The 26,026-nt window shown below is 41.7% G+C and overlaps 2 protein-coding genes across 6 annotated transcripts; one reads left to right on the top strand and one right to left on the bottom strand.

Moving 5' to 3' along the window:
* Positions 1–136: 136 nt before the first annotated feature.
* Positions 137–14,067, bottom strand: galnt7 (UDP-N-acetyl-alpha-D-galactosamine: polypeptide N-acetylgalactosaminyltransferase 7). 2 transcript variants are annotated; one of them, XM_027021016.2, is made up of 12 exons: positions 13,781–14,067; positions 12,244–12,689; positions 6,755–6,921; positions 6,156–6,286; positions 5,932–6,011; positions 5,428–5,610; positions 3,138–3,255; positions 2,768–2,890; positions 2,295–2,513; positions 1,876–1,974; positions 1,579–1,707; positions 137–1,176 (listed from the first exon to the last, which is right to left on the bottom strand). In XM_027021016.2, exons 1-12 carry the CDS (start codon positions 13,901–13,903, stop codon positions 1,039–1,041), a joined length of 1,956 nt encoding a protein of 651 aa, XP_026876817.2. In that variant the 5' UTR covers positions 13,904–14,067; the 3' UTR covers positions 137–1,038. The 2 variants fall into 2 exon arrangements, with proteins under 2 accessions (XP_026876817.2, XP_026876816.2); XM_027021015.2 differs by lacking the exon at positions 5,428–5,610 and adding an exon at positions 5,005–5,187.
* Positions 14,068–18,223: 4,156 nt separating this feature from the next.
* On the top strand, positions 18,224–24,449 carry prelid1b (PRELI domain containing 1b). 4 transcript variants are annotated; one of them, XM_027020985.2, is made up of 6 exons: positions 18,224–18,294; positions 18,989–19,174; positions 19,807–20,032; positions 20,329–20,442; positions 20,686–20,764; positions 23,843–24,449. In XM_027020985.2, exons 2-6 carry the CDS (start codon positions 19,083–19,085, stop codon positions 23,947–23,949), a joined length of 618 nt encoding a protein of 205 aa, XP_026876786.1. In that variant the 5' UTR covers positions 18,224–18,294; positions 18,989–19,082; the 3' UTR covers positions 23,950–24,449. The 4 variants fall into 4 exon arrangements, with proteins under 4 accessions (XP_026876786.1, XP_026876787.1, XP_026876788.1 ...); XM_027020986.2 differs by having other exon boundaries at positions 18,252–18,314; XM_027020987.2 differs by lacking the exon at positions 18,224–18,294 and adding an exon at positions 18,300–18,382.
* Positions 24,450–26,026: the final 1,577 nt, after the last annotated feature.

Here is a 26,026-nt window from a genome sequence, read left to right as displayed (position 1 = left end):
TTTAGCATTACTATGGACTGTGGGCTATAGTTTGGACTAGATGCACATGAACAACAATGAATTTAACAGTCTCCATTTAAATGTTCTGTTTAAAAGTCTCATGATAATTATGGGTATATTATTTACACAACAAATGTAAATTGGTAAAAAGATTTAATTTATTCCCTTGGGAAAACCATCAATCACTGTTAGATATTTACACCTTCATAAGGAGTCTTACTGTATCTCAAAATGTTACTTTAAAAATGCATATTTACATTGTACAAAAAATAGCATACACTGTAGTTATTTTTTGCTCATGATAGAGAAACCTGTGACCATTAAAATACCTGTTATTTGGCTGCTGACAATACTTGTCCAATGATATCTATTAGTTTTAAATCATCAGGATCCATATACACAAGTAAACATTCCATTTACCAGACATCAATGCAATAGAAAAAACAAACCCCTTTATTTCCATTACCCTTGCCATATATCCCTTTCCCTGCTGTACGCAGCCCCATTGATTTCCTCACATTCTATGAAAATGCAGCTTCCAGCTTTTGAAATTTCACTGTCAAAGATCAGAATATGAGAGCAGGAAATCCTTGCAAATAAGCATCCAGTGTCGTTATATAAAAAAAATAAAACCAACAAAAACATTTCCCATTGGGTGGTAAACAATCCATATGTCTTGAAAGAAAATAAGACTAAAACATTTAAAATGTAGCAGTTATGAGTTAAAACAGTGGTATTGCATCTTTCATTTCTTTGCGTCTTCCCATAAATAATGGTGGAGTCAAAAAGACCTTCAAGCAAATTCCCAAAGCACAGCCCTTAGCAGCATGGAGAGCAGGAGGAATCCATGTAAAAACCCTATACAACGGAGCAAAAATAAAATAAAGTTGAGGTCATGATATGAGCTCTGACGCACTGCTGAAGACTGAAAGTGCAGAACCTTTCCATCACACGTATTTACACCATTAATGCCTGGTGCTGCAGTGAACAGTGTTGTGTTGTTTTTCCCCCTTTAAGTGCATGTCATCGTTCTTGGATTCAGACTGCCACAATATTGTTCATTTCCCATTTTTGAGTGCTCTTGTTGTTATCACAGTCAGAGAGGAAAACCTTGTGCAAGACATCTGACCGATCTAAACATTTCCCAGTTGGGATGTGTGTAAACCGATGGAGATCCTGGAAGAGCAAAATGAATACAAAATGATGAAGCAGACAGTGTCTGGTCATTCAAGCACTCAAGTAGGACAAGACAAGAAGTTAGTACAGGAGATCCATCCTGAGGGTGGATTACAATAATTTACAATATAAAAGGTCAGATAAAAATACATTAGTGATATTAGAGGCAATATATATATGGAGATTTTTATATATATATATATATATATATATATATGACTAGCACACTCTTAGTGATGTTGGAAGATTTAGCTAAATAAACATAATATGCATATTAGTAGTTGTTATGTACTAAATACCAACTGTTGGTTCATTAGCTGTTGACTATCTTTTAAACATATTCCTGTCAATACAAACAACACCCCCCCCAAAATCTGTCCGGAGACCTATTGTCTGACGTACCTTAAAGTATTTCCACTCAGCATATTCGTTCATATTGCAGTGTGTGATGATGACAGAATTGTCATCCGAGCCCTTGGTCAGGCACTGGTCATACTGCATAAGCTGGTTCGCTTCATTCACTCTGAACAGCTGCAACACACAACACTGCCACCATAATTTCTGAGTTTGGCATTGAAACCCAGAGTATGAGAGTATGGGTTCTATGGCAGCTATAAGGTCGGCTGGCAAATGAGGCTAAATGACAGCTGGAGGTGAGGAAAGGGGGGTGTGCGTGCGTGCGTGCGTGCAACTGCTCACCTGATTCCCTCCCATTCTGTGGCAGGGCCCGATCTCCACACTGCCACCGTTTGTGTGGCCCATGCTGTCTATGCAGTAACTGGTCTCGAACCCACGGATCTGAGATCACAGGCAGAGGCGGGATGAGCACACCACAACATGCTACCTACAAGTTCACCTCCAAACAGCCGCATGTGCTCTGGTTAAGAAAAATATGTTTGTTTTTCTTGAAGGATACCAGAAGACTTAAACTTTTTCTTTACTTTATATATATCCAGTCTCGTCTATCAATGGGACCTTTACAAACACACAACTTCAAAACAACGTCTCATGAAAACTGGACAACTGGCGCAGCATAGTGTAAATCCCATCTCCCCATCCCTCAATCAGTGGGTTTATTCCTGATAAAGCCTAAGGCTGTAAGGCCTGAAGTCACACACCTCTCCCCAGTCCACGTTCTTGGGTGGCAGCGGGTAGTGAATGGGGATATCGTAGGCGATCTCCTCCATGAACCATTTGAAACTCTTGCAGCGGTGCTCCTCCCTGAACTTCTTCAGAGCACTGATGTCACCGTAGGCCAGAGTAAGAGTCTCGGGCCGGCTGGCGTAAAAGTAATGCTTATACTCATCCCACCAGACCTCCACCACACGGACATAGTTCTGCATAGTCAGGACACACACAATCTAGAGCTAAAGTCCTCATTTGTTATGTTATATTGCACAATTACACACTCAAAATAACAATCAAATTATTGTGGCAAACAAACTCCAACCTTGATGGCTGACTGCCCTGAACACAGAAATATTCACAAAGGCATTTTTCTGTTATATGATCACTATTCTGAACATTGCTTCAGGTGCTAAGAAAAAAAAAGAAAGGAAGTAGAGGCATATTTTTGCGATTGAGGGCTGACCTTAAGTGTTGGGGAGGAGCCTACGTGAGCAGGGGGTGGGTTTCCCTGCCAGCCCTGCAAGCGGTAGATGTGGCCTACGCGAGAGCAGGGAACAAACAGCAGCTGGCCCCCACACTGCCATATCTGCACAGGACATGGGCATACAGGCACACACAATAACAGAATGACTATTAGCACATGTCAAATACATGCACTTCAAATGCATTCCACATCTTGTCACATAAATCTGCATAAACCCAGCTAATGGGTTCCGTTACAAATGAAGGGTCCTTGGACTAAAAAAAGCACAGAAAGATCTGTTCATGAACTAAGAGCAGAGTCAGTAAAATGTGAGGTTTTATATACAATATATAAAATCCAAGTTATTTACCTTGTAAGATATCTCAAAATTCTCTCCCCCCCAGATCTGCAGGCCAGGATCATACAGGCCCAGCTCAAAGAAGAAATCTCTCTCTATAGCAAACAGTCCACCAGCCATTGCAGGAGACCTTATACACACGAACACACAAACAGTTAACTCTCTCTTTTAAGATCCCAATGGAGTCCACACATGTCCAGCCTGACCCTATACTTAGGGAACCTCAACTACTCCAGTTTTGGCTTCCTGTTGGAGCTCTTAGCTCCCCTGAGCTATGATTCCCATCAGGTTCAGGTGTGCTGGCAGTTTAAATATAACAACCAAAATGGACAGGCTTTAGCTGACAGACAGCCAGGCTGAGACATGCGGCATGCACTGTCACCAGTTCCGTCAATATCCAGAAAGCCTGCTCTACAGCTTGATTACTTAAACATCAACTACACCCCAATGCTGCATAGCCTAGACTTAAACCCTAATCAGGCAAATTGGCTCATCACTTATTTTATAAAGGGAAAACACCAAGTGCCCTCAGCGACAAACAGAATGCAGATATTTGGCAAATCCAGACTTCATGCAGATGTTTCAGTTGTTGTTTTTTTAAAAACAGACTGCACATAGTCAAGGTCTGAACTTACTGCTGGTACAGTGGTCTCAAACCCTGGATTTAGCCTCGACTAGACAAAATGTGTGCCTAGAACACCCCCACAGCATAGACAGGCAACAGCTACAACCAGCTGCCCATGAGTGGGCGTCTCACTGACCCGCCACAGAGCCTGTGCAATACTGCCAAAGCAAGCCCCTGCCATGATGTCATAAGACTTACACCACAGGGGTGCGAATCTCTGACCTCACAATAAATATGATTCTTTACAAGATGATTAAACCCTCCTATTTTACTATTTTACTATATTTCTACCAAATTGATCAGATTCATTTATGTTTATGTTTAGTATGATTTAGAATAATAATTAAAAAACAAAACAAAAAAAAAACACACCCACACCCACCCACACCCCCACACACCCACACACACCCACACACACCCACACACACCCACACACACCCACACACACGAATTATTTAAATAGTAGTGAAATATAGACAATAAAAGCAATACTCCAAGCTTTAGATTCTGGAATTTAAGTTCACCATGAATTATGAATGAATTATTATTTTGACCAACATGCTTTATTAAATATTAACATGCTTTATTAAATATTGCAAATCAATGATAATTGATTATAGTATTGCAAAATGGATGTTACTAAATTGATACCTTTAGATTTGGGGTATTTTTACACCCCTGTTCCAGCAGCAAACGTGATGGGAAATCAGAGCCCAAAGGCCATATGGCAGACTGTGCACAGCGATCAACTGAAAGCCACATGGCACACTGTGCACAGCGATCAACTGAAGACGTTACAGTAGCTGTCTTTAGTTTTGCATGGTTAGTTTTAGTCAAAAGGTTTCACAAGCAACAGTATTAGTATACTAACACAGACCTGCCAGGAAGGACTGGTCTGAGAGGTTGTAGTAGAATGGAGGAGATGACTGCATGCAGTGAAAAGATTAAATGGTGAATTCAATCATTGAAATTGTTCATGAATGAGTAGCTTTGTTTTGGTATAGCATGAAATGGTACGGTTATGTGGATTGCAGTATATCATCAATAAGAATAATGTTTGACATATTTGTGCTGGAGCCTAGCTGATGGTATCTAGGCTTGTTTCTGGTGAGCGTGTCCCAGATAACAGATAACACTGCTCAGCCAATCTTAAAGGACTTTCTCAAAACACCACATACAAGCTCACCACCAATCATATCAAATCATTCAGTGGGTTTAACTCCAAATCAGTTTTGGAATCAGGCTTTGAATTACCGATAGGGCTCAGTTCTAGTTAATCTCATCTGCTTCTCCCTGTCACCGAGCGGCACACGCTTCCAGAGCATGCTCCAGTCCCATGCTCCTCGGGCAAAGCCATCGTCGTCGCCCCCACCCTGGGGCTCTACGGAGTAAGTCTGCCCATTAATGGAGTCAATCAGAGGCACCGTGCACACTGTTCTAAAAGCAGTAATGAAGGATGAAGTGGAGGGGGTGGGGGAGGGGTCCATGCATGCGTGCGCGCGCACACACACACACACACACACACACACACACACACACACACACACACACACACATGCAATAGCACATATTTACAGGTTGGGAGGGGGAGACATAAAACAGGATAGAGGGAAAGAGAGAGAGGGGGAGAGAGATGTTTTAACAACCATGCTCTGGGTGACCTGAGGCTGTGTTTACCGATAGGGTTCGGTCTTATGCTTTCTCTTGGCCTTCTCCCTGCTGTTCAGAGGGACTCTCTTCCACAGCAGACCCCAGTCCCAGGCGCCGCGCGCCAGGCCATCCTCGTCGCCGCCCTGTTGGGGCTCGATCGTATAATCATTGCCGTCTATGTAATCTATCAGAGGCACTGTGCAAACCGTACTGTAATGTCAACCACAATACAACAGCAGTGTTAGGTGATGGAAGTCCAGGATGCAGGGGCCAGAACCTGAAGAAGAACAGCTGCTCATGTTGTTTCACGGTTTACACTTATCGCCATGATGGTGCTATGATTCATATCCATGTGGTGCATTCTCAAATGTATCCTGCATTAATCTTAAAACACAGAAATCCAGGTAATATCAAACAAGTTCTGATCCGTTAACATGCATATTAGAACACTTTAAAATGCATCAGAGAATAAGCTCTGCTAGCCAGCTGCTTCTTTTTCAGTTAACGCAAGTAACACTCAGAGGGCCATACCGGTCCTTGGATATAGGGGCCACCAGTGGGGCGTACCAGTTCACCCCTACTTCACAGTGGGCATCCAGGTAGATCAACACCTGAGGAGAGCAAGCTGCTGTAAGATGCATGTAATCAGACACACACACACGCAAGCATGAATCACACGACCACTGACCGACCTGTCCACGAACCCTGCGCATCTGCCCCAGAGTGGCTGTGCGTGCTCCTATACTCCTGCCTACCTGCCCCAGAGTGGCTCTGCGTGCTCCTATACTCCTGGCCTGGATCAGGCCTTCTCTCTTCTCATTGCGAAATAGCTTGACCAGGCCATTCCACTGCTTTATGTACTCCTCTAGTCTCTCTTTCAGGTGAACTAGACAAAGAAAATTTAGAGAGAAAGACACATAAAATGACAGCGAAATAGGCACAGAGAGAGCGGAAAAAAAACAATTATACAGGTCATGAGTCCCACCCAAAACTCACACTTTTTTTAGCTAAAAGTCATCGTCAGCAGCAGCTACAAGTATATGCGAATATGTTACTGTCTAGAAACAATGTGACTGATAAATAAAAAGTCACCAGACTGATACATTTGCAGTATTTTTGACTGCAAGTAATGTAGAGACAAAAACTGTTCACTGTCTAGACTATGTCCATGTCTTGCACACCAAGTACCTGGTAACACAGTTAAATGCTCTGAATGACTTATACCCTATAAGAACAATGTAAGGGATAGCGATAACTGTACCATAATAATATATGAATATATAAAACGTATGCAGATAGAGAGGCACAGATTCCATGATAAAAAGCAGAGTATGGCTGGGTCTGCTAGAACTACCTTTGTTGCTGAAGTCGTCGATCATGACGATCTCTGCCAGGTACCTGCTGGGGGTCCTCTTGATGACACTGTGCACAGTCCTCATCAGGGTAGACCAGCCCTCGTTGTGGAACACAATGACCACGCTGGAGGTTAGCAGGTTTTCGTCATACTGCCAGTACTTACACCTGAGCACAGAGAACACAGGCAGCAGCTCAGCCAGCACAGCCAGATTTCATGACTTGGATTCAGAAATATACACTACATATGGATTTATCATTTCCAGGCAGTGGTTGTCTGTGTGTGCGTACATACATGCTTATGCCTTGCATAAGAGCACCCATATCAGAGAACAACTGTTTCTGCAGTAACAGGATCCAGGCACGGATATAAGTACCCACCCACACACACACACACACACACACACACACACACACACCCCACCCACCCACACACCCCAGCATGCAAACACATGCACACGCAGAGCTATAGAGATCAAGAACCTGCTGCTCTAGTAACATAATATGTGCGTGCACACACACGCACACACAACTCCCTACTGTGGAGGCCATCTGTGGCACAGGAAGGCAACAGCCTCACTCGATGCTTCCTCTCTGTAGTGGCAGCAATGCCCAGTGCATTTCCTCACTCACTACTGTTTGCCCAAAAAGTAAGCAGCCAATACTATCTTAAGATGGACTGTCTGAATAGTTGTGTACAGATGGTGGACAGAGATGGCAGTAAAACCTCAGGGCTGTAGTAGCCTGTGGTTATTTTTAGCTTGTTTGACCTCTAACAGATCACACCCAAACATTTCACACAAAGCAAGGAGAGAAGGCGATCACACACACACCCCAAAGAGAGAGGGAGATCACACATAAACCCCCAGTAAAGACAGAATAAGAATGGTGCTAGGGAGCTAAGGGAATTTTTGGGGGAGGAATATAATGAACAGCTTTAGGCACATGGGAGAGAGAAACAGAGAGAGAGAGACTTTGACGTTTCTTGTTTACAAAGCTACTCGACAGATTCCCTGAAGAGTTGGAGCCGTTGTGAGTGGGCCTGCCAGTGTGACTGCATTAATGCTCAGTACAGTGCCTCTTTGGAAAAGCTCTTGAATGCAGTTTGCATACATTCCCTGTGTGTTTGAGCAAATATAAGTGTGTATACACACATTTGCAAATTCTCTGTCAAAACCACTCAGGCACATGGGAAAGGAGCACAGGACAGATGCATGTGAATGTAAACTTCCATGTGACTGAATATATGAGCATGTACTATACATAAACATACTGGAAGAGTCAATATTCCCACTCGGATGCTGTGGAGGACTATGTCCCTATTCCACCTCTGAGCCATTGTGAGAGAACGTCTCCCTGCTCCTTCACTGTTCTTCCATTCAGGCCATTACAGGGAAGTATCTGAGAGTGACTCATGGCTCCAGAATGAGGCCAAGCCTCTGATTAATTATCAGATAAAACAGCACACACTGCTGTTCCCTGCACATGGCCTTGGGATGCAACGTTTTGATTTCACACAATTAAGAATACCTGCAATATCACACCGCTCTACAGCACCACACCCCTCCACAATCATGCACACCTCTGCAACACCATATCACTCCATGATCATACACACTTCTACAACAACACATCCACACAACCCAGATGAGAGAGAAGAGCTACAGTAATATGATTATTACTTTATTTGGCTAAAGGGTAAGAACTCTGGCTTCAGCGTCTGTGGTGCTGAATGGAAGCATGACTGAGCAGAAAGTACTATGAAGAGATACCGGAAAAAAATGTATGGGAGCCAACAGAAAACATAGGTGTGAAGGCTGATGACTTACAGCAAGCACACTCCCATCATGGATATTGAATTTATACAGTGATAAACTGTGTCCAGCCATACATTTGCACCACCTGAATGGATCACATTACCTGATTATTAAGGTATAATTGTTTAACATTGCACATGCAGAACTCTTAGTTTTTCTAACTTCGCTTAGTTTCATGGTGTCCATTTATTGTTTTTACTGATTTATACTTATAGTTAGAAACAAAGAATTATGACACTAATCCCAAATCACTGCACTGGTGTTGGTCTGACACCAATACCACCAGGTAGAACTGAAGGGGAGTCAATGTAATCCAGCCGTTCTCATCGGCACAGGGCTGAGTCCTGTGTGTCTGTATGTATGAAACAGAGATAGTAGTGTCGCTGCACCGTCAGCCACTTAGACTGCAGAACTGGTAGAGCAACTGGCTCGCATGGGCAAGGTTGATGACAGCCTTACAATGTCAGCCATGCAATGCTTTGAGATCAGGCCTCCATCCAAACTAAGGTGTGCCCCAGTGGACAGAATACGCTATTAATAATATAAAATGCCTGTCTGGTGTGACAGATAGAACACCAGACACACTGAACAAAGAACAGGTGACGCTGAGACAGAACAGAAGAGAATAATTCTGCTATCAGAAGGAATGTGGTGAACCTGTGTGCACATTTCACAAGAACTTTGGACAAGGACAGGTAAACAAAATCACTAAAACCAGCATAAGAAAAGCTGTTCACAAACTCTGCCTGTTGTGTGTGAAAACACAAGTGTAAATCAGAAAAAGAAACAGAATGAAAAAGATCTTGGAGTGAGAGAAGGTGTATGCGATTGTGTGCACATGCATACAAGTGTGAATGAAAGAAATAAACACTAAGATCTTAGAATGAGTGAGTGTGTGTCTACAGGAGAAGGCTTTGTTTTGAGTGAGGTCAGTAATCTTTCTGTCTAAGTTGTGGCCTTGAAGAGCACCACAGGAATTTTAATGGAGTCCCAGTACATTCCTCAAGACAGCAGGCATTTTGACTACACCCCAGCCCCCTCCATCACCCACTCACACTCTGTCTCTCTCTTCACTCACTCACACACACACACACACACACACACACACACACACACACACACACGTCTGTATCCCATTATATCATGTACACACACAGCAGAGAAGATCCTGTCCATGAGGCCCAAATCACTGCCCTCTTCCTGCCTTTTTGGTGTCACTGTGAAAGGCCAGACTGCTGTTCCCAGGACAAGCTGGTGAAAACAAGCCAAGGCTGTTTACACTGCGCAAAGGCTAGGAAAATCTGGGGCAATCTGATTATGTCCACTATAAAATATGTTCTCTATTGCACAATATATTCCTATTAGTCTAATCACTTGAAAAAAGAAAGAAAGAAAAAAAAATCAAATAAACACGTTGCTTGATGCCTAAAGATAAATGGCCTATTCTAACTGGCAAAGTCTGCTGTGCACGCATGTCTACATATTTGGTATGAGAATGCCATGATATAAATTGAAATTATTATTAATATTATTATTCCTAAAGACAGAATCTACAGACTGGTAAGACAGTATGTGAGAAAAATTAAACTTAAAGGAACATTTTTTGCAAACACTGCCATCTTCTGGCAAAGCTGAATATCCATTCAGGCATTTTTACATAAGTGACGTACTAGCAGCAGTTGAACCTGCATGTCTGAAGCCTGGAACAGGTGCAGCAGAATAAGTGTGTCTTCTGTGGAGATTTTACTCCGTTGTACTGGGTAGGTATAAACACACAGTCTCTATGGTTTCCACTCCTACAGTTAAATGTAGTCCAGTTACTGCATTGCCTAACTATACATAAAGTGGCAAAAGAAAAGCTGCATTTAGGGTAACACAGTGGTGGCTCAGTGGTTAAGGTAATCAGAAGGTTGCCAGTTCAACCCTCACCACCAAGTTGCCCCTGAACAAGGCCCTTAACCCTCAATTGCTCAAGTGGTATTCAGTCATAATTGAAAGTCGCTTTGCATAAAAGCATCAGCTAAATGCAATAAATGTAACTCATTGGTCCATATTTTAATCATACATCATAACACTTGAGAAGTCATTTGAGAAGAAAATATTGTTCATTTACCCACTTAACAAGGGCCCTTGTTAAGTGGGAAAATTGTATCCACACATACAATTAGATTTTTTAATTGTAATAACTATGTTTCAGAATATTTGAAGTAGAACAATATACTCCTAGTATTTGCAACAGTAAAGAAACCAGACCAAATAGCAGCCCACAAAAAACAGTAAGGTTAGTGTTTAAAAGCTCATCATTTAGCTATGACAAGGACTGAGCAGAACAAACAGATATTGTATAACTGGTCTGATATTACAGCTCTATTTGGGACACAGTTATGAGAGACTAAACCATAGAAAAATCCAAGGCCTGAGCTATGAAGCTGTGCTTACAGCTCTGCACAAACACTGACTGGCCTTTACGGTCATCTCAAGTCATTGAATGTGACAGACTCCCTCAAGGAGCGAAACCTTGTATTAGCAAGTTGCACTGAGAAATTTCAAGGCTGTTACACTTTTCTAAAAGGACTTTGTGCAAGGTCCACAAAAGGAACTTGTTTGAGCAACAGGTGTGGTCCCAATGTTTGATAATATACAGTCTTTATACTGAAATGGGTGCGATTACTAGAAAGGGACAAAAGAAAAATGCTGTACAAAATCAGCCCACATGTAAGGCTTGAATACCTATACAATTAAGTGTGATATCATCCTGACCAGTGTGCCTCACTCTCACAGAGGGACACATTCATACAGAAGAGACCTAGACCAGAGCCAGTGGAACTTACTTCAAACAAACAAGATCTGAAGAGCACCAGGATAAATCCTGCTTTGCTATTATAAAGTCATTCTGGGCAGAGAACATTAATCAGTGAATTACACAGCTTACTAAAACAGCACAAGGCAATGTCCTACACTAAGTACAGAGAGCAGAGTGACACTGCATATTTAAGCACAGATAGCAGAGATACTTTGATCTGTCAGATAATCTGACAGAGATACTCTGAGGGACTGTACAATGAGCAAAACAACTCTGATAATTTTTCCATTCAATTCCACACATACAACAATGCGGAACAACAATTTTCAATAGCAATGTTTACAAATGTTCAGAATTCTGGAATACACGTAACGATAAGGGTTCATTTGTGTCAAAAGTAGCTATGTGACAAGGAAATAAGGGAGGAATCCACAAAGGGCAGGAAACCGCTTCGCCTCCGGCAGTGCTTAGCTGTGACGAGCTGGCTGCCAGGATTTGAATTAGATACTTGCTTGGACCTGTTTGTATTCATGTGTACTAGCATGTGGGGCTCATTAACACCAGCACGACTCTTAAACACTGCTCACAGATCCAGTGCCACCTGCCTCATCAGTATCAGAAATGCAGTAAAACTCAGAGTTTCTGAAACACGGTTTTTAATATGGCATCAATAAAACCTTTGTTATTTCATATATTTGAGGATGAGTTTTCAAATGCCACCAGTATTTGAAAGGATAATGTTCTACTGGTCCTAACGATAGATGTGTCACATAGAACAGTTCAAACTGTGTAAACTTAAAATAGTCTGACAAGCCACAACACTCATCACTCCTTAACTCTCACACACACATGCATGCATACCATACTCACTCTTCATGGCGCAGGTCACTGACTGTTCTGTCCAGTGAGATCATGTCACTGGCCACCATGTTGAAGCCAAACTCTTTAATACTGGCCTGGGCTGCATCTTTGTACTCGGCCCCCAGCACGAACGGCTTGCTGCCCTCACCTGGACCACCAGGGACCCCAGCGGGCTCAGGCTCCTTGGGCTCAAAGTTACCCAGGGTCCCTCTCCGCAGCACTGGGTCAGAGTACACGTTGGTTTGGGGCTTGAATGTAACATACTGCTTCTGAATGATGTTCTGCTGGTCCTGGGCCCTGAACTTGGGGTTCAGTCTGTCAGCCACACGTCTCTGACGGATAGACTCTAGATCCACCTCTAGACCTTCGACGTGGGGCCACGGGACAACAGGCTTGAACTGGTCCACTACGTCATTGTCAACGTTCGGTGGGAGGTTTTGCACATGTCTTGCCTCCTGGAGTTATAGAAATGTGGACACTGTTAAATGAACAATCATGTCTGTTTCTAAAGGGTTTTATATAAAGACCTTCACAAGCATCACTCATGTAGGCTTATATAACACACTCCAGAAATATAAAATATCAAATTCACGCTCAAATAACTGAAACAGCAACTAAATGTTGAAGTCTTCGTAGACAGTTTAACGAATCTTTCAGCAGATAATCAGTAAAATCCGTACGAAACTCATGTAACCAGTAGGAGTGTTACTATAGTTTGGCGCAGCCGCGAATAATGACGTGCTGTCAAAACTCCGCCACGTGTCAATGAATAACGCCGGCAATTTCTGCGCTACAGCTAGCATCAAAGTAAAACGTTACGTGTGGTCTCCCACAAGTTTAGCTACATAGGGTCACGACCCGTACTTCTGGAGGAAATAAAAATGACACGCATGCATGGCAGTCATTACGCGAACGATGCAGTAGTTACTTGGCTTTCTAATTCGATATCTTTTAAATGCAATTTATCTAAAGTATTTTCCCCAGTTTTTCTTTATTTGTATCAACATCGAATGTTGATACAATGAATGAAAACATCGTCTGCTTGTATTGTAATTTAATGATATAAAATATGCGCCATATCGCCAACAATGTAGCTAGAAGACTTCCGGGTTGTTGCCCAGATTCACAACGACGGTTAGCGTGGACATTGTTGTTAAGCTAGCTTGCTAAGTGGCTAACTAGCAAACGGGCCAGTTTAAGTTAAGCAGTACAACTGTAATAGACAATAAATGTACTTGCAGTTATTTATATAGCGTTGAAGTGCGTAAATTAGTATTTCTTCAAACTAGTTTGCCATTCAATCGAACTAAAAAGCGTAGCTAGCTTAGCTAGCTATCTCCATGACAACGACTCTGGCTAGCTTAACATGCGAGCCAGCGTTTATGCTCCCTGACTAGCTAGCAAGTTTAGCTAAATATCCTAGGTAACCCTGTAGTTATACAGAACGGTGAAACGTCTACAATCAGCGAAACCACAGCTAAAAGAAGTAAAAAGTCGCTACTTAGCATTACAGAAGCAGAAATGACTGAATAAATGAGTCACCCACCAGTTTGGCAAACGGGTTATCGTCGCCTGGCTTTGGAGATAGAGAAGACCAAAGCAAAACCAGCCCCAAAAATGTACCGATTACCAATACACTTCGAAGGATAAAGCCAACTTTCAACCTCATTGTGTAGTTCTGCTGGCAGAAAGATAATGAATTACTAGCTGTCTAGAGCTAGTTAGCTAATGTGAAATGTTTCTCAGCCCCCCGCCTGACACCCCGTGTCAAGCTCCGTGTGCAGGGCTCCGCCGGTTGCACCCAACGTCTCACGCGCCGCCAAACCTGCAGTAGCCGTTCTGCTACAGGCTATGTGGAAAGCGATGACTGTGCGCCACGCAGACTTATGCCTAGGCACACACGGAAATTTTTTTAGAAGACACGGATATTGCATAGGCTTACTTGGTCAATGATCAACAGTGTAAGAATACATTCATAATACAACGTATAGATCTGTTCCAAGTATCGATCCTCTTGCCTCTTTTTATCTGCAACATTGTGTCTGTTGTAAGTGAAAGGACCAAAGTTACAGTACATCAATCCTTTAGAATAAATAATAATCAATAGGCAAGGGTGCTTCCTATTTATTCAGTATGTTGCCTTGTGTGATTTATAGGCGTGTGGCATTTTATGCACTTTAATTTGTATTTTAATATACATATATCCCTAAATTACTCCCTGTTCAAATTTCTGGTCAACATTACTGTGGTGAGATGGCGGTATGTTTTTAAGAGGGGGAGTAGACTAAAGATAGTATGCCAGTTTCCATGTTGTCTTCGTTCTTTTTTTTTTACTATCAACACGTAGATGTTTTAATGTAAACATGTGATCTGGGGAATTATACTGTTTGACATGCAAAGCAACCCTGTCCATTTGGGTCTTTGTGGGTTTGAATAATGTTGAATATGTGTGTGTGAGTGTAAGATTATCAACAAAGCAAAAAAAGATCACTGTTTAGAGTTGTAGCATCCTTAGCATCCCCTAAGAAGTGGCCCAAAACAGTTTGGCAAAACAACTATCCAAAGAGGAAGATTGCCCAAAGCACAAAAGATTGTTTGTTTCCTTCACACTGACATAGCCATATTACTTCTATATTATTAAAGACCTTTCAGCAGCTGTGTAAGCAAAGTGCTTCATCCACATGAAAGGTTTGCTTGCATAAATACTTTCTGAATTTATACAAACTTTCCAAATATCCACAGACCTCCTGGCCCTATCACACTTAGATGTTTTTGTATATTGATTTTTGAAAAATGTGTGTTTTTAAAAACAGCTTTCTTCAAGTTACTTACAACAGGTGCTTAAATTGAGGTCGGTCTTCTCATGTAAGCCCTCTATTATACAGTTCCATACCAAACAGCAAGCTCACCACTTAATTTTTTTAAACCCAGTAAACCGTAGCTTTAAGAGAAGGTAATGAGAGTCTGGGATCGAAATCGGGGCTTTTTAATGACAAGGGTACAATAACGCCTCCGAGATCCGTATTGTGTTAAATACAGTGCCGTTACTAGGAAGTGAACGAATTGGCGTCACCCTGCACCGCTTTGTCTGGATAGTGAGCGACCCCTAGTGCACACGTTGGAACATCGCTATTGCTCCATCATCACTCCATCATCACTCTATGACCCAATACTGGCTTGAACGAAACCGGCAATTCCAGGATTTACGTTCAACCAGACAGCTCTGTCAAAACAAGCAGATGTTTAGCTAACGTCTTATTATTATTTATCTAACTATGTTATTATTTTTTAACATTTGCTAATTTTCTTACACATTTACATTGTAACTTCTAACCATTGAGCAAATGTCCTGCCTATAATAACAAGCAAGTATTTATTTATTTATGTTTGGCAGTTTGTGTTGCCCTGTGTCTATTTAAACGTGTCAAGTAAGATCAAGCAATGCAAACATAGTCTATACAGTGTGTCAAGTAAACCTATATTATTAATGATGGGGGGGGAAATACTACTACCGTTCTCCACAGAAAAACTACACACATTCTCCATCTTCAGTATCAGCTTACAGGCGACATCATACAGCCCTCCCCGCCGAAAATATTAGTAACTATTTCTCTTCATGTCAACAACAAGAAAAACATGGGTCATCTTTAGACTGTATTACATATGCTTTATTATACTTTTATTATGCTCTACATATACCTCACACTGTACCTTTTCCAGTGACGCCCACCCTTTCTTTGTGCCGAAACTAATCCTTTTTAAGCACTTTTAAATACTACTTTTTCACTTTGTAGCAATAATTTTGTATTGTATTGTACTTTATTGCACTGAGCGGGGTTGCACAATATTGCATTCTAGATCAACTATACTGTAGCCTATATTTTGGCAACACGTTCTGACTTTCTGTCTGACTTTTCTGTGTGAAGCATACTTAATGATATATATATTTTGGGGTCCAAGCACTATAGATACTTGAACCCTTTTGGTATTTGTTGAAGAGTCTTTCTTATTATTCCAACTTCTCGCTGCAAGGAATTGCTCAGACCAGGTCCTACAGACATGAAACTTGGTCAATAGATTGTAGTACTTCCCCTTAACTCCCACACCATATTATACAGACAAAATTCTCTTTTTCTAGTGATTACTAGTATTCCAATCTTCAAAAATCATCAAGAATTATTAAGCACTGTAATTTAGATTGTGAGATATTGTGCAAAATTGCATATATTTTTGAACACAAACTAGGTTATTTGCCGAACGTTCACAATGTCTGGCCTCCAGACATTCAGAAGATTCTGAACTTTAATAATTATCTTTTTTTTTTTTAAATCAGGAAATTTCAATAATATATTATTTTCAGATGGCAATCAAAAACATGGTTGGGTGCTTCCACTGCAAATACTACACATATACAGCTCCAACTCATGAAGAGAAAGACAACAAATTTACAGGTGGATATCCTAAAGGAGTGTGGGGTAGGGAAAGAATTTTGGCACACATGCAACACTATGTGGCTGTAATTACACTGAAAATCCAAGAATCTGTCCCACTCATTGAGATAGTGCAATTAATGTGAAACTTATATTTACAGCATTTAGTTGACACCTTTATCCAAAAGGACTTACAATGATATATTCAAGTCCAGCACAGGCTGGATATCATATCTACAAATATATCAAGGGGGATATCATATCTGCAAAATGGTGGACACCATAGGCCAATCCGATTTCAGCACACATTTGACAGGTTTACGGCGAGTTAATCCCCAGCTCAAATGGTAGGTTCAGGCACACTCTCTATAACAGCAGTGTGGCAGTAGTAGCTCAGTGATTAAGGTACTTAACTTGTAATCAGAAGGTTGCTGGGTCAAGCCACCACTGCCAAGTTGCCACTGTTGGGCACCTGACCAAAGCCCTTAACCCTCTCTTGCTCTAGTTGTACTCAGTCATAATTGTAAGTTGCTTTGGATAAAAGTGCCAGGTAAATGTAAATAAGATGTGGTCAGGATTCATAGGGGGTGCTACTCATAATTTAATATAGGCTACTTATACTGGTCTATGTTATTCTGTTTTAGACATATCCACCACATCTTGGTATCAGGTAATGCAATTCTGTGAAACAAGCAACATTGCCTCAAAGTGTTTTTTCTAAATCTTACATTATTATCAGAGTAAATAAAAGTAAATCTCAAAGTAAATAATTATCAAAAAAAGTATTTTAATACAATGTGAATGCCTTATGTCAATCATTGTGGATGCTACATATCAATGGACAGAGTTCCTCCACAGTAAATAACTTAAAACTGTAGTAGGGATAATCACCGTGTACCCAAATTTAGCACACGGTGAGAACGTTACACGGAAGAATACCATGTTTGGGGTGAATTGGTGTGAATCGGCCTTTGGGGGGCATTATAATGTTTTGACATTGACAACATTTAGGTCACTCTCCACCAAGCTTCACATACTTGTTCAAAACAGTTTGTTGAAAGGCTCCTCTAAGTCTGGTTCAGGTTGACTTTATGTAACAGTTACTGGAATGTTATGATATGTTACAATACAATTTGCACTACTTGCACTCTCAATAAAATAAAAGGCATAAGACATTTTAAACTGTAACTGAAGTTTGAATATTCAGGTTGTTACAAAAGGCCTACTTAAACAGCTGTTAAATGTCACTGATCATTGTCAATAGTCATCAATTACATACACAATAGTTATGGATTATAAATATTTTGAAAAACATGACACATGAGAAGACTAAACAATCTATGTTTAACAATCAGAATTCATAGAATCCTGCTTGTCTTGCAGTCTTCTGAACAGTTTCCACAGTGGATATTGCATAAGTGTGCATTAATGCGCATGATCCTATGTTTTCCATCTCCAATGTAGATAGGGATATGTCCATGGCAAAAGGTGGACCATGGCAAACTGCAGCCGGACCATTCATTCCCTTCTCGTATAATCGGATGTAACACTATGCCTCTTTAAGAATTCAGACGCTAGAGGGCGCACACCAATAATGGATTAATGACTTTCATGAAACGCTGCTCGACAGGTTCGCTTAACGTTGTCAACGTAATGTCGAAATTCTCTGTGTATTACATACTCGGGTGGTAGGAAAATTATAATAGTGTCTCTAATGTGTAGGTACTAAATTCAGATTATTAGAATAATCAGACGAGCTGACTGTGATCGCACTGTTGAATCCGAACCCTGTGAATGGAAAGCTAACCTAGCACAAGTAGCATGTAACATAGATTAACGTTGGCTAGCTAATAGCTATGTAGGTTTTATTTTGGACATTTTTTAAGGCTGTATGGAAATTAGCTAGATAAGCAAGTTACGATTTAAATATGCAGCGAACGTTTTCCAGAACGACGGCGTTACTTATAGCTACCTAGCTAGCTAGGTTAGCTAACTAACTACCTTAGCAAGCCTGCAGTAGGCCGGTCTTTTAAACTGAACGTTTTTAAATAATATGCAACTAATTTAAGATTTACAGAGTGATCGACAACTAGAGTTGTAATTGGAAACTGACTTCGATAACTACACATCTTAACCTCACCGTGTTCAAATTTTAAACATGGCACTGAAATTTAGGTTAAATGTATGAGGTAAAGTTAGCATAGCTAGCTACACAGCTAGGTCAGGGCATGAAAAGCAGTTGGGAAAACGTTAGCCAGCCGGAGCTCTTTATTCTGTAAACCATGCTACACATTTTAATTTCGTCCGTCTTTGTTTCTCCTCAGGGTTGACTTAAGCCGCAGAGGTTTTATTGGAATGGAGAACGTTTTGTCTTGATAACAGCCTAGGTTATAAGTTTACCACTTTTAAGTTGGAGGGATGGTGAAGTATTTTTTCAGCGAGGCGGACATAAAAAGCTCATGGGACCATGTTTTCTCTGCGTTTTGGCAGAGATACCCCAATCCATTCAGGTATTCGCTCTTTCGCTTTTTACCTTTGAACGAGAGATTCCAGTTTCAGAAAGACTAAATAAGGTTTACTGTGGGTAGCGGTTAACGGAAAACTTTACTGTGGGGAGCAGTAGGTAACGTAAATGTATCAACTGTCATCCATTTAAAACCCCGCGAGGGTTGTCTAGCAGCAGGCGTGTAGTATTGCAAGAAATGCCGCGACATCTCGCGAGTCTATGACTCGATCTTATCGTATACATGTCTGAATACAGGTTGGGCATGGGACTAATGTTTTAATACTTACGTCGACTAAGATTACTGTCTGTACCGTGAGCTTTGAATTCGTCGTATGTGTTTTTATATATATATATATATATATATATATATATATATATATATATATATAAATATATACATACATACATATAAATATTTATTTATGTATGTATGTATGTATGTATGTATGTATTTATTTATTTATTTATTTATGCTAGCACTGCTCTAGGTTACTCTGGCTTTAATAGTTCTGTTTTTAAAGAGAGGCAGAGAAATTCAGCATCTTGTCCAAGATCTTTTCAGCTGGAAGACCTTTTAGAAAATGTCAGTGTACACAGGAAACAGAAGTGTAAAGCAATGTGTCTTGTGTCGGTCAGCACACACGTTCTCACGGAGGATGTGGTGTTCCGCATGGTAACAGTGGACCAACAACTCATCACACGCCGTCTCCTCACCAAGACCAACAGACTCCCTCGATGGGCTGAGCGATTCTTCCCCTCCACCCTGTCACGCTGCGCTTTTATTCTGGAAGATTCTATAGTGGATCCTGTGAACAAGAGCTTCACAACATACACATGGAACCTTAATCATACCAAGCTGATGGTAAGAACACACCTCTGCCTCTTACTGCAGTCTTAGAACCTTCTGTATACATATACACACACGCACACACACACACAGAAAACTTTAGCTACTGTTGTTACCAGTAGGTAACTGAAAACTACAGTAGGTACCAGGAAAGAATTATCTTAGGAAAGTTCACTAGTTTGAAAGCCTCAGTCTTTCCACAGTATGTATTTAAAGAAACATTTCATGTGTCATTCATGGTGTTTAAAGAAACATTATGGGATGGTGCTCACTGTAATCCTGTGTGTGTGTGTGTGTGTGTGTGTGTGTAGTCAGTTAAGGAGCGCTGTATTTTTCAAGAGTCGGTGGCTCATCCATCATGGACTCAGCTGCAGCGGGAGGCCTGGATCTCCTCAGATGTGTTTGGATTCTCCAGAGCCATCCAGGTACCACAACACACCAAACACACAGCTTGGACTACTTCGAAGACACAACTACACATCGCTTACACTACACACACAACTACCCACCAAATTACTCAACACACAAATACATAGAATACAAAGCAGAACCAGATTACCCAACTACATACCATACAGCTTTCACAAGCTTACATAGCTGTGTGGTTGTGTTTGATGTGGGGTGTTTTCTGCATTGTGATTTTGTGACTTCTGTGTTTTGTGTTCTAGGAGTTTGGACTAGCTCGCTTTAAAAGCAACCAGGTGAAAGCCATGAGGGGTTTGGAATATGCGCTGACCAACTTATACGGTACGTTAGTTTGTGTTTTATATGATAAGTTGTAGTATCAGTAAGATGCTGCCATGTGTGTGTGTTTGGTAAGATATCACTACTGTGTGTGTATGCACAGTAATGTCACTGAGAAACAGCAGATTGGCTGACACACATGCTCCTGTGTCTTGTGGCCAAAGAAGAGAAACGTGCTTTGCCTGCAGTCCAGCATTTCTCTTTCCTGGCCCTGCAAGTTGAAGCAGGTATGTTAGTTAACAGAGGACCAAGCTGTGGTGTGTCTGCAGAAAGTTACTGTGACTAAAGCTGTTAGTTGCATACCTTCACTGGAGTTCAGACTCCCCTGCATGATAATGGAGATGCAGCATCCCATGTGCGCAGTAAGGCTTTACAAACAAGGCTCTCTGCATGGCCTTCTGTTGCTGCACATTGTTACCAGCATCTTCCTGGTGATGAGCTCAGTTAAATAGCCTGTGTTCCAGCTGTCCTGCAGACATTGTCATCATTCAAGGTGAGGCTGCCTGCACTGGGTCAGAGCTGCACTGGCCCAGAGTGCTGGTCTCACTGACCATGTTTACACCTGCTATCAACATGTGTCTTGAGAGATTGGCTCATATGTGGTCAGTGCTGTGTACAAGTGTAAATGTGGTCATATGCAGCTTGGAAACACAGTGTGAGCTGATCACGCAGACTACATTCAAAGGTGGTGAGAGGTACACATGGCCAGATCTGTACATTCTAATGTCTCAATGTGTCCTGGACAACATGGAAGGACACCTTTAAGGGAAAACATGTCATCATTCTGGAACATGGGGCCTAGCTTGCATACCATAAATGACAGAGGATGAGAGCAACATGCCCACCAGCAGAAGTGATGTAAGTATCACGAAATCTCAACATGGTCAGATGTAAATGCCTGCGTCTTAACCCATAACCTGTGATCTGATCATGAAATGCATGTTAAGACCACGTGTAAAAGTAGGATCATCAACAGAAGCTAAACAACATTATTAGTGGCATTTGACTGGATTACCAGTCAGTGTGATCAGTGTGTAAAAGTAACAGTAGTGTCTGAGTGGACTGGGATTTTAGATCACTCTGTCATCTGTGTGCCAGACTCTGGGTGTGAAATGCTCATTACAGCTCAGCTCTGTCTGCCAGTGGTGTAATGGCCTGTAAGGATGATGCAAAACACAGAAATCAAGCATTAACCATTACTTCCTGCATAGCCAATGCATTGCAGTCTGCTGTCTCAGTGAGTGAAAGGGACCTTCACAAAAATGTGCAGTGTAATCATTCACTTTTTTTTTCCTCTGCTAAAGCCGGTGCTGTTCCATCAGCAGCACACCATGACACACACTCACTGATCTGTAATCAGTGTGTCCTTGGGCGGGGGGAGACTCTGATCTGCAGCTCAAAGGGCCACTGCAAATCAGCCTAGGCTCATTCCTCTGGGACAGCATGGCTTACTGTACAGACTTCATCGTCCACTATAAGGACATGAGCAGGGTCAGCCAAAGCTACTGTGTTGGGAAACCTCCAGCCCTGGATATTCTGCTCAGTTCTTCTCACCACAGACACGGGTCAAGTTTACATTTGTGGTTCAGTTCTGTTGGTTCAGGACAAAGTAGAAACTTATACATTGTTGTGTTTTAGTCTTGGTTTGCTTAGCATTCACAATGACATTTACTGTTGAACCACAAGATGTAAACAAGGCTCATATGGAGACGTCAAATTCTGATGGAACTGCTTTTATGACCGACATTTTGCGACGATAACATTAGCTGAACTGTAACAACGTGTACAGGGGGTGGTCTTTTTACCAGCTGAAAATATATTTTTAGTACTTTGACATTTTTGTGCATTTTCTGCAGTGTATTAGAGATGTGCTTGTTATACCAAATGTTAATGATGTTTTTTTACCTATTCACTGCTCCGGGTTTTGCCTCTGCTCATTTCACTGCCACCACTCTGTTCTCTCATGCATCTTTTGACGTGATGTCCTGTGCTTGGTCCATACTGTGATCACACTTTAAACAAACGTACCAGTGTTTATTTGGAATCGGCCTCAGGACGTGTTCACGGGGACTCTGTCCACTTATTTGGGGAGCAGCAGAGTTTGAAAGACTTCTCACTTGCTCTCTCTTTTTCTGTTAGTACAGGAAGAGCAAGAGAGACTTATGTCCAAATTTCAAGAACCTTTGAAAAAATAAAATTTGTCCAGAGTACTGGGTGAAGTGATCAAGCTTGTATCTTGGAATCACATGTTTTCGAAGCATTTGAAATACTGGGAGCAGTACTGGTACTCACCTTCAGTGACTTTCCCTCTCTTCTGGACTCCTCTTACAAGTGCAATTCCTATTTCAGGATTGGGAAAAAAAAATCCTTGCTGGCTTTTGCAGAGGGAGCATTAAATGAAGTGTTTGACATGGCGGCTTACAGCGATCAGTCTCATTCAGCATGTTTGAGAAATGAAATCTGCTGAGGTCATGACCCCGCCTGCACTGTTCAACACCACTCAAAATGAACAGAGCTCTTTTCAAACACTGCAGACAATAAATGCCCCTGGATTTCACATAAATACCGCCAGACTCTGATATGCTTATAGTGAAACTTTGAGCATGTCCGGGAGGAAGGTAGGAGACGGGTGAAGTTACTCATCCTTGCCAGAGAGAGCTTGGCTCACGGCTTACATACTCTCGGTGGCTGTGGCTTCCCTGGTCCGTTCCAGTAAAACTCATCCCACATACAAATGAAACCTTAGTTGGTTAAGATACCTAGAAGCATCTGTGAGAATTATAAGCAACAGACTGTCCTTGACAGACTTAACTTAATTTAACTGTTTCAGTGACATGAACACAGTTGTTTTTAGTGGTGTGTCTGTGCTTCAGTTTCCTCTCTTTTGTCTCTGTAAAGGTTTATGAGACCAAGCACCTTTCATGAGTGTGCTTTTGTTTTAGGTTCCCCACTAGAGCTCACTGTAGATCTGGGTTCCTGGTTATCCCTTAGCACTGAGTGACTGGCAGTTGCCAAGTCTGAGCTAGAGAGTGTGTCAGCAGTGTTTCCACTATTTATCTTCTTTGTTTTGTCGGTTCTCAGGTGATGTGCACCAGCGACCTCCCCGGCCTGCCATGAGGGAGACGAAGGAAGCGCAGAAACACCTGACCCCTGCAACTGCTCCTCAGAAACCCCGGCAGTACGTGTGACGGGCACAAACACTCGTGGGCCACAGCTGAACAGTTACATGCAAAGACTGCTGATACAATTTTGCCACATGCTTGGCCCGAGACATACTGTGATTAGCTGGCTGGCTATAAGGTTGATCATTTCTCTGTGTGTACTGTATGACTTCACGTCTAACGTGTGTTTCTGTCTCATGCTCTTCTGACTCTGAGACTTCAGGTATGACCCCTTTGTCTGTCTCTGATATGAAACCCATCAACCTGAGGGTGCAGTAATCGTTGGTGCAGAACAGCACACATGCTGTCTAATCAAATTATGCAAAGGAAAATCGGAAAACTGCTGAAATATGCTAGAAATGTTGCATTTGTGAATTTATGGTCTTAGTTTGGACCTGCTGAGTTGGTCTGTGATCTGGGGGCCACTGCGCTCTCGCTCTCTTCATGTGCTTTTTTAAAAAACAAACAAACAAACAAAAAACACATTCACAGCTCCCATAAATGTCTTTGGAGATGGGTCTGTGAAAGAGTTTGCTATTTATTTATTATTACTGCATTTTATAATTGCAGTAATATTATACTGCAATAATTGATTCTGAACATGCTGTTCTAATATTGAATAATGTTCTTCCTATAAATATTAACATATGACTTTGCAGCATTTCATATTGGAGAATTGAGCAATGAGAGAATGGATGTAAAACACATTGTGCTGTGCGCATGTGGGTACTTGATTTGAGACAGAAACATCAATTTTACATTTTTGTTTAAAATGCAGTTATATAATTTCATACATCTATATTTAAAAATTAAGTAAAAATCTGATGAGAATGCTCTTTGTCCTCTTTATTAGATCCTACCTGCTTTATAAGGTAAGATTTATAGGTGTATAATTGCACACAGTATCACATCCTTTGGTGGAAGATGATTTTCAGCACAGTAAAACTGTCACGGTAGACACCGATCAGTTCTATACTCGCTCTCAGTGGCAGCATTGGAGTTTTCCATGTTTCAGCATCCCTCCTGGATTCAGTGGTCCATATGGGTGGTGACTGAATACTAAGCATACAATGAAGGATGTCTCTACATGCTACAGACAGCAGGGGGCACTAGTTTTAAAAATAAATTAAATTTTCTTTTGGTAAACTTAAGTGCAAATCCATTCATGTCAATCCATGTCCGATTTGTTTCCCCTGTAATATTTTCATAGCCTTGATGGTGTCAAAATAAATATGTACCTGACAGCCACATGTATAAAACATTTTTAATTATTTATATTACAATGAAAGAATACACAATACCTTTAAGTGTGTGCTAGAACACAGCCAGCACCAGGTACATATGTATACACAAACAAAAAGAACTTATAACACATCTGAATGCATATTACACATCATCTACAAGGAAACATATTCACAGGCCTCTGGCACAGAGCCATCCCCTTCAGGGTCAGCTTAGCCCTGCCCCCAGTGCCCCCAAACTCCACCCCACTAACATCTCTAAATGCTTCGCATGCCACACAAGCACCTGGTACACGCATAGCCAGGGTGCTTTGCGGGCAAGGCAGAGACTGCCCCAGATGTGCTGCAAGATGCCCCAATAGAAACACTGGGCAGGTTTGGAAATTATAAAGGGTGAAAAACCCAAATCTATATGTAAAGCTGTTGATCTGGAATTACTTAAGCGCATCAGCCTTGCACTGAAATGAGGAGGAAACACAGGGGGAGGCTAGGTGCAGAATAATTAATGATTTAGGTGGAAGGAATCAGGAATGGATTAATCATCTCACTGAACATCACTACACTGACACCCCCCCCCCCCGGCCCACCCTGGCTCCCGCCCTCTCACTGGGCCTGTGAGACCAGATGGTGTCTGTGCTCCAGCCTCAGAGCCACTATGCTCAGCTGTGGTGGGAAAAATGCCAGGTCGGTTACTAGCAGGGTGGTCTTGGTTCCACGTTGCTGCTGTAGCACTGGGCAGCAGTGGCCCCGACACCTGCCAGTGACCCAGCGTGTCTGCTCTGAGATGGGAGAGAGCAGCTGGGTCACCTTTGGGGCTTACCTGACACTGCAAGGGCCGGACGCTCTGTCCCCATACGTTTTAG

The sequence above is a fragment of the Electrophorus electricus genome, chromosome 11 (genome assembly GCF_013358815.1).
Source record: "Electrophorus electricus isolate fEleEle1 chromosome 11, fEleEle1.pri, whole genome shotgun sequence".
NCBI classification, from domain to species: Eukaryota; Metazoa; Chordata; class Actinopteri; order Gymnotiformes; family Gymnotidae; genus Electrophorus; species Electrophorus electricus.
The sequence above is the reverse complement of the archived record's forward strand: the minus strand, read 5'-3'. Positions and strand labels throughout refer to the sequence as shown.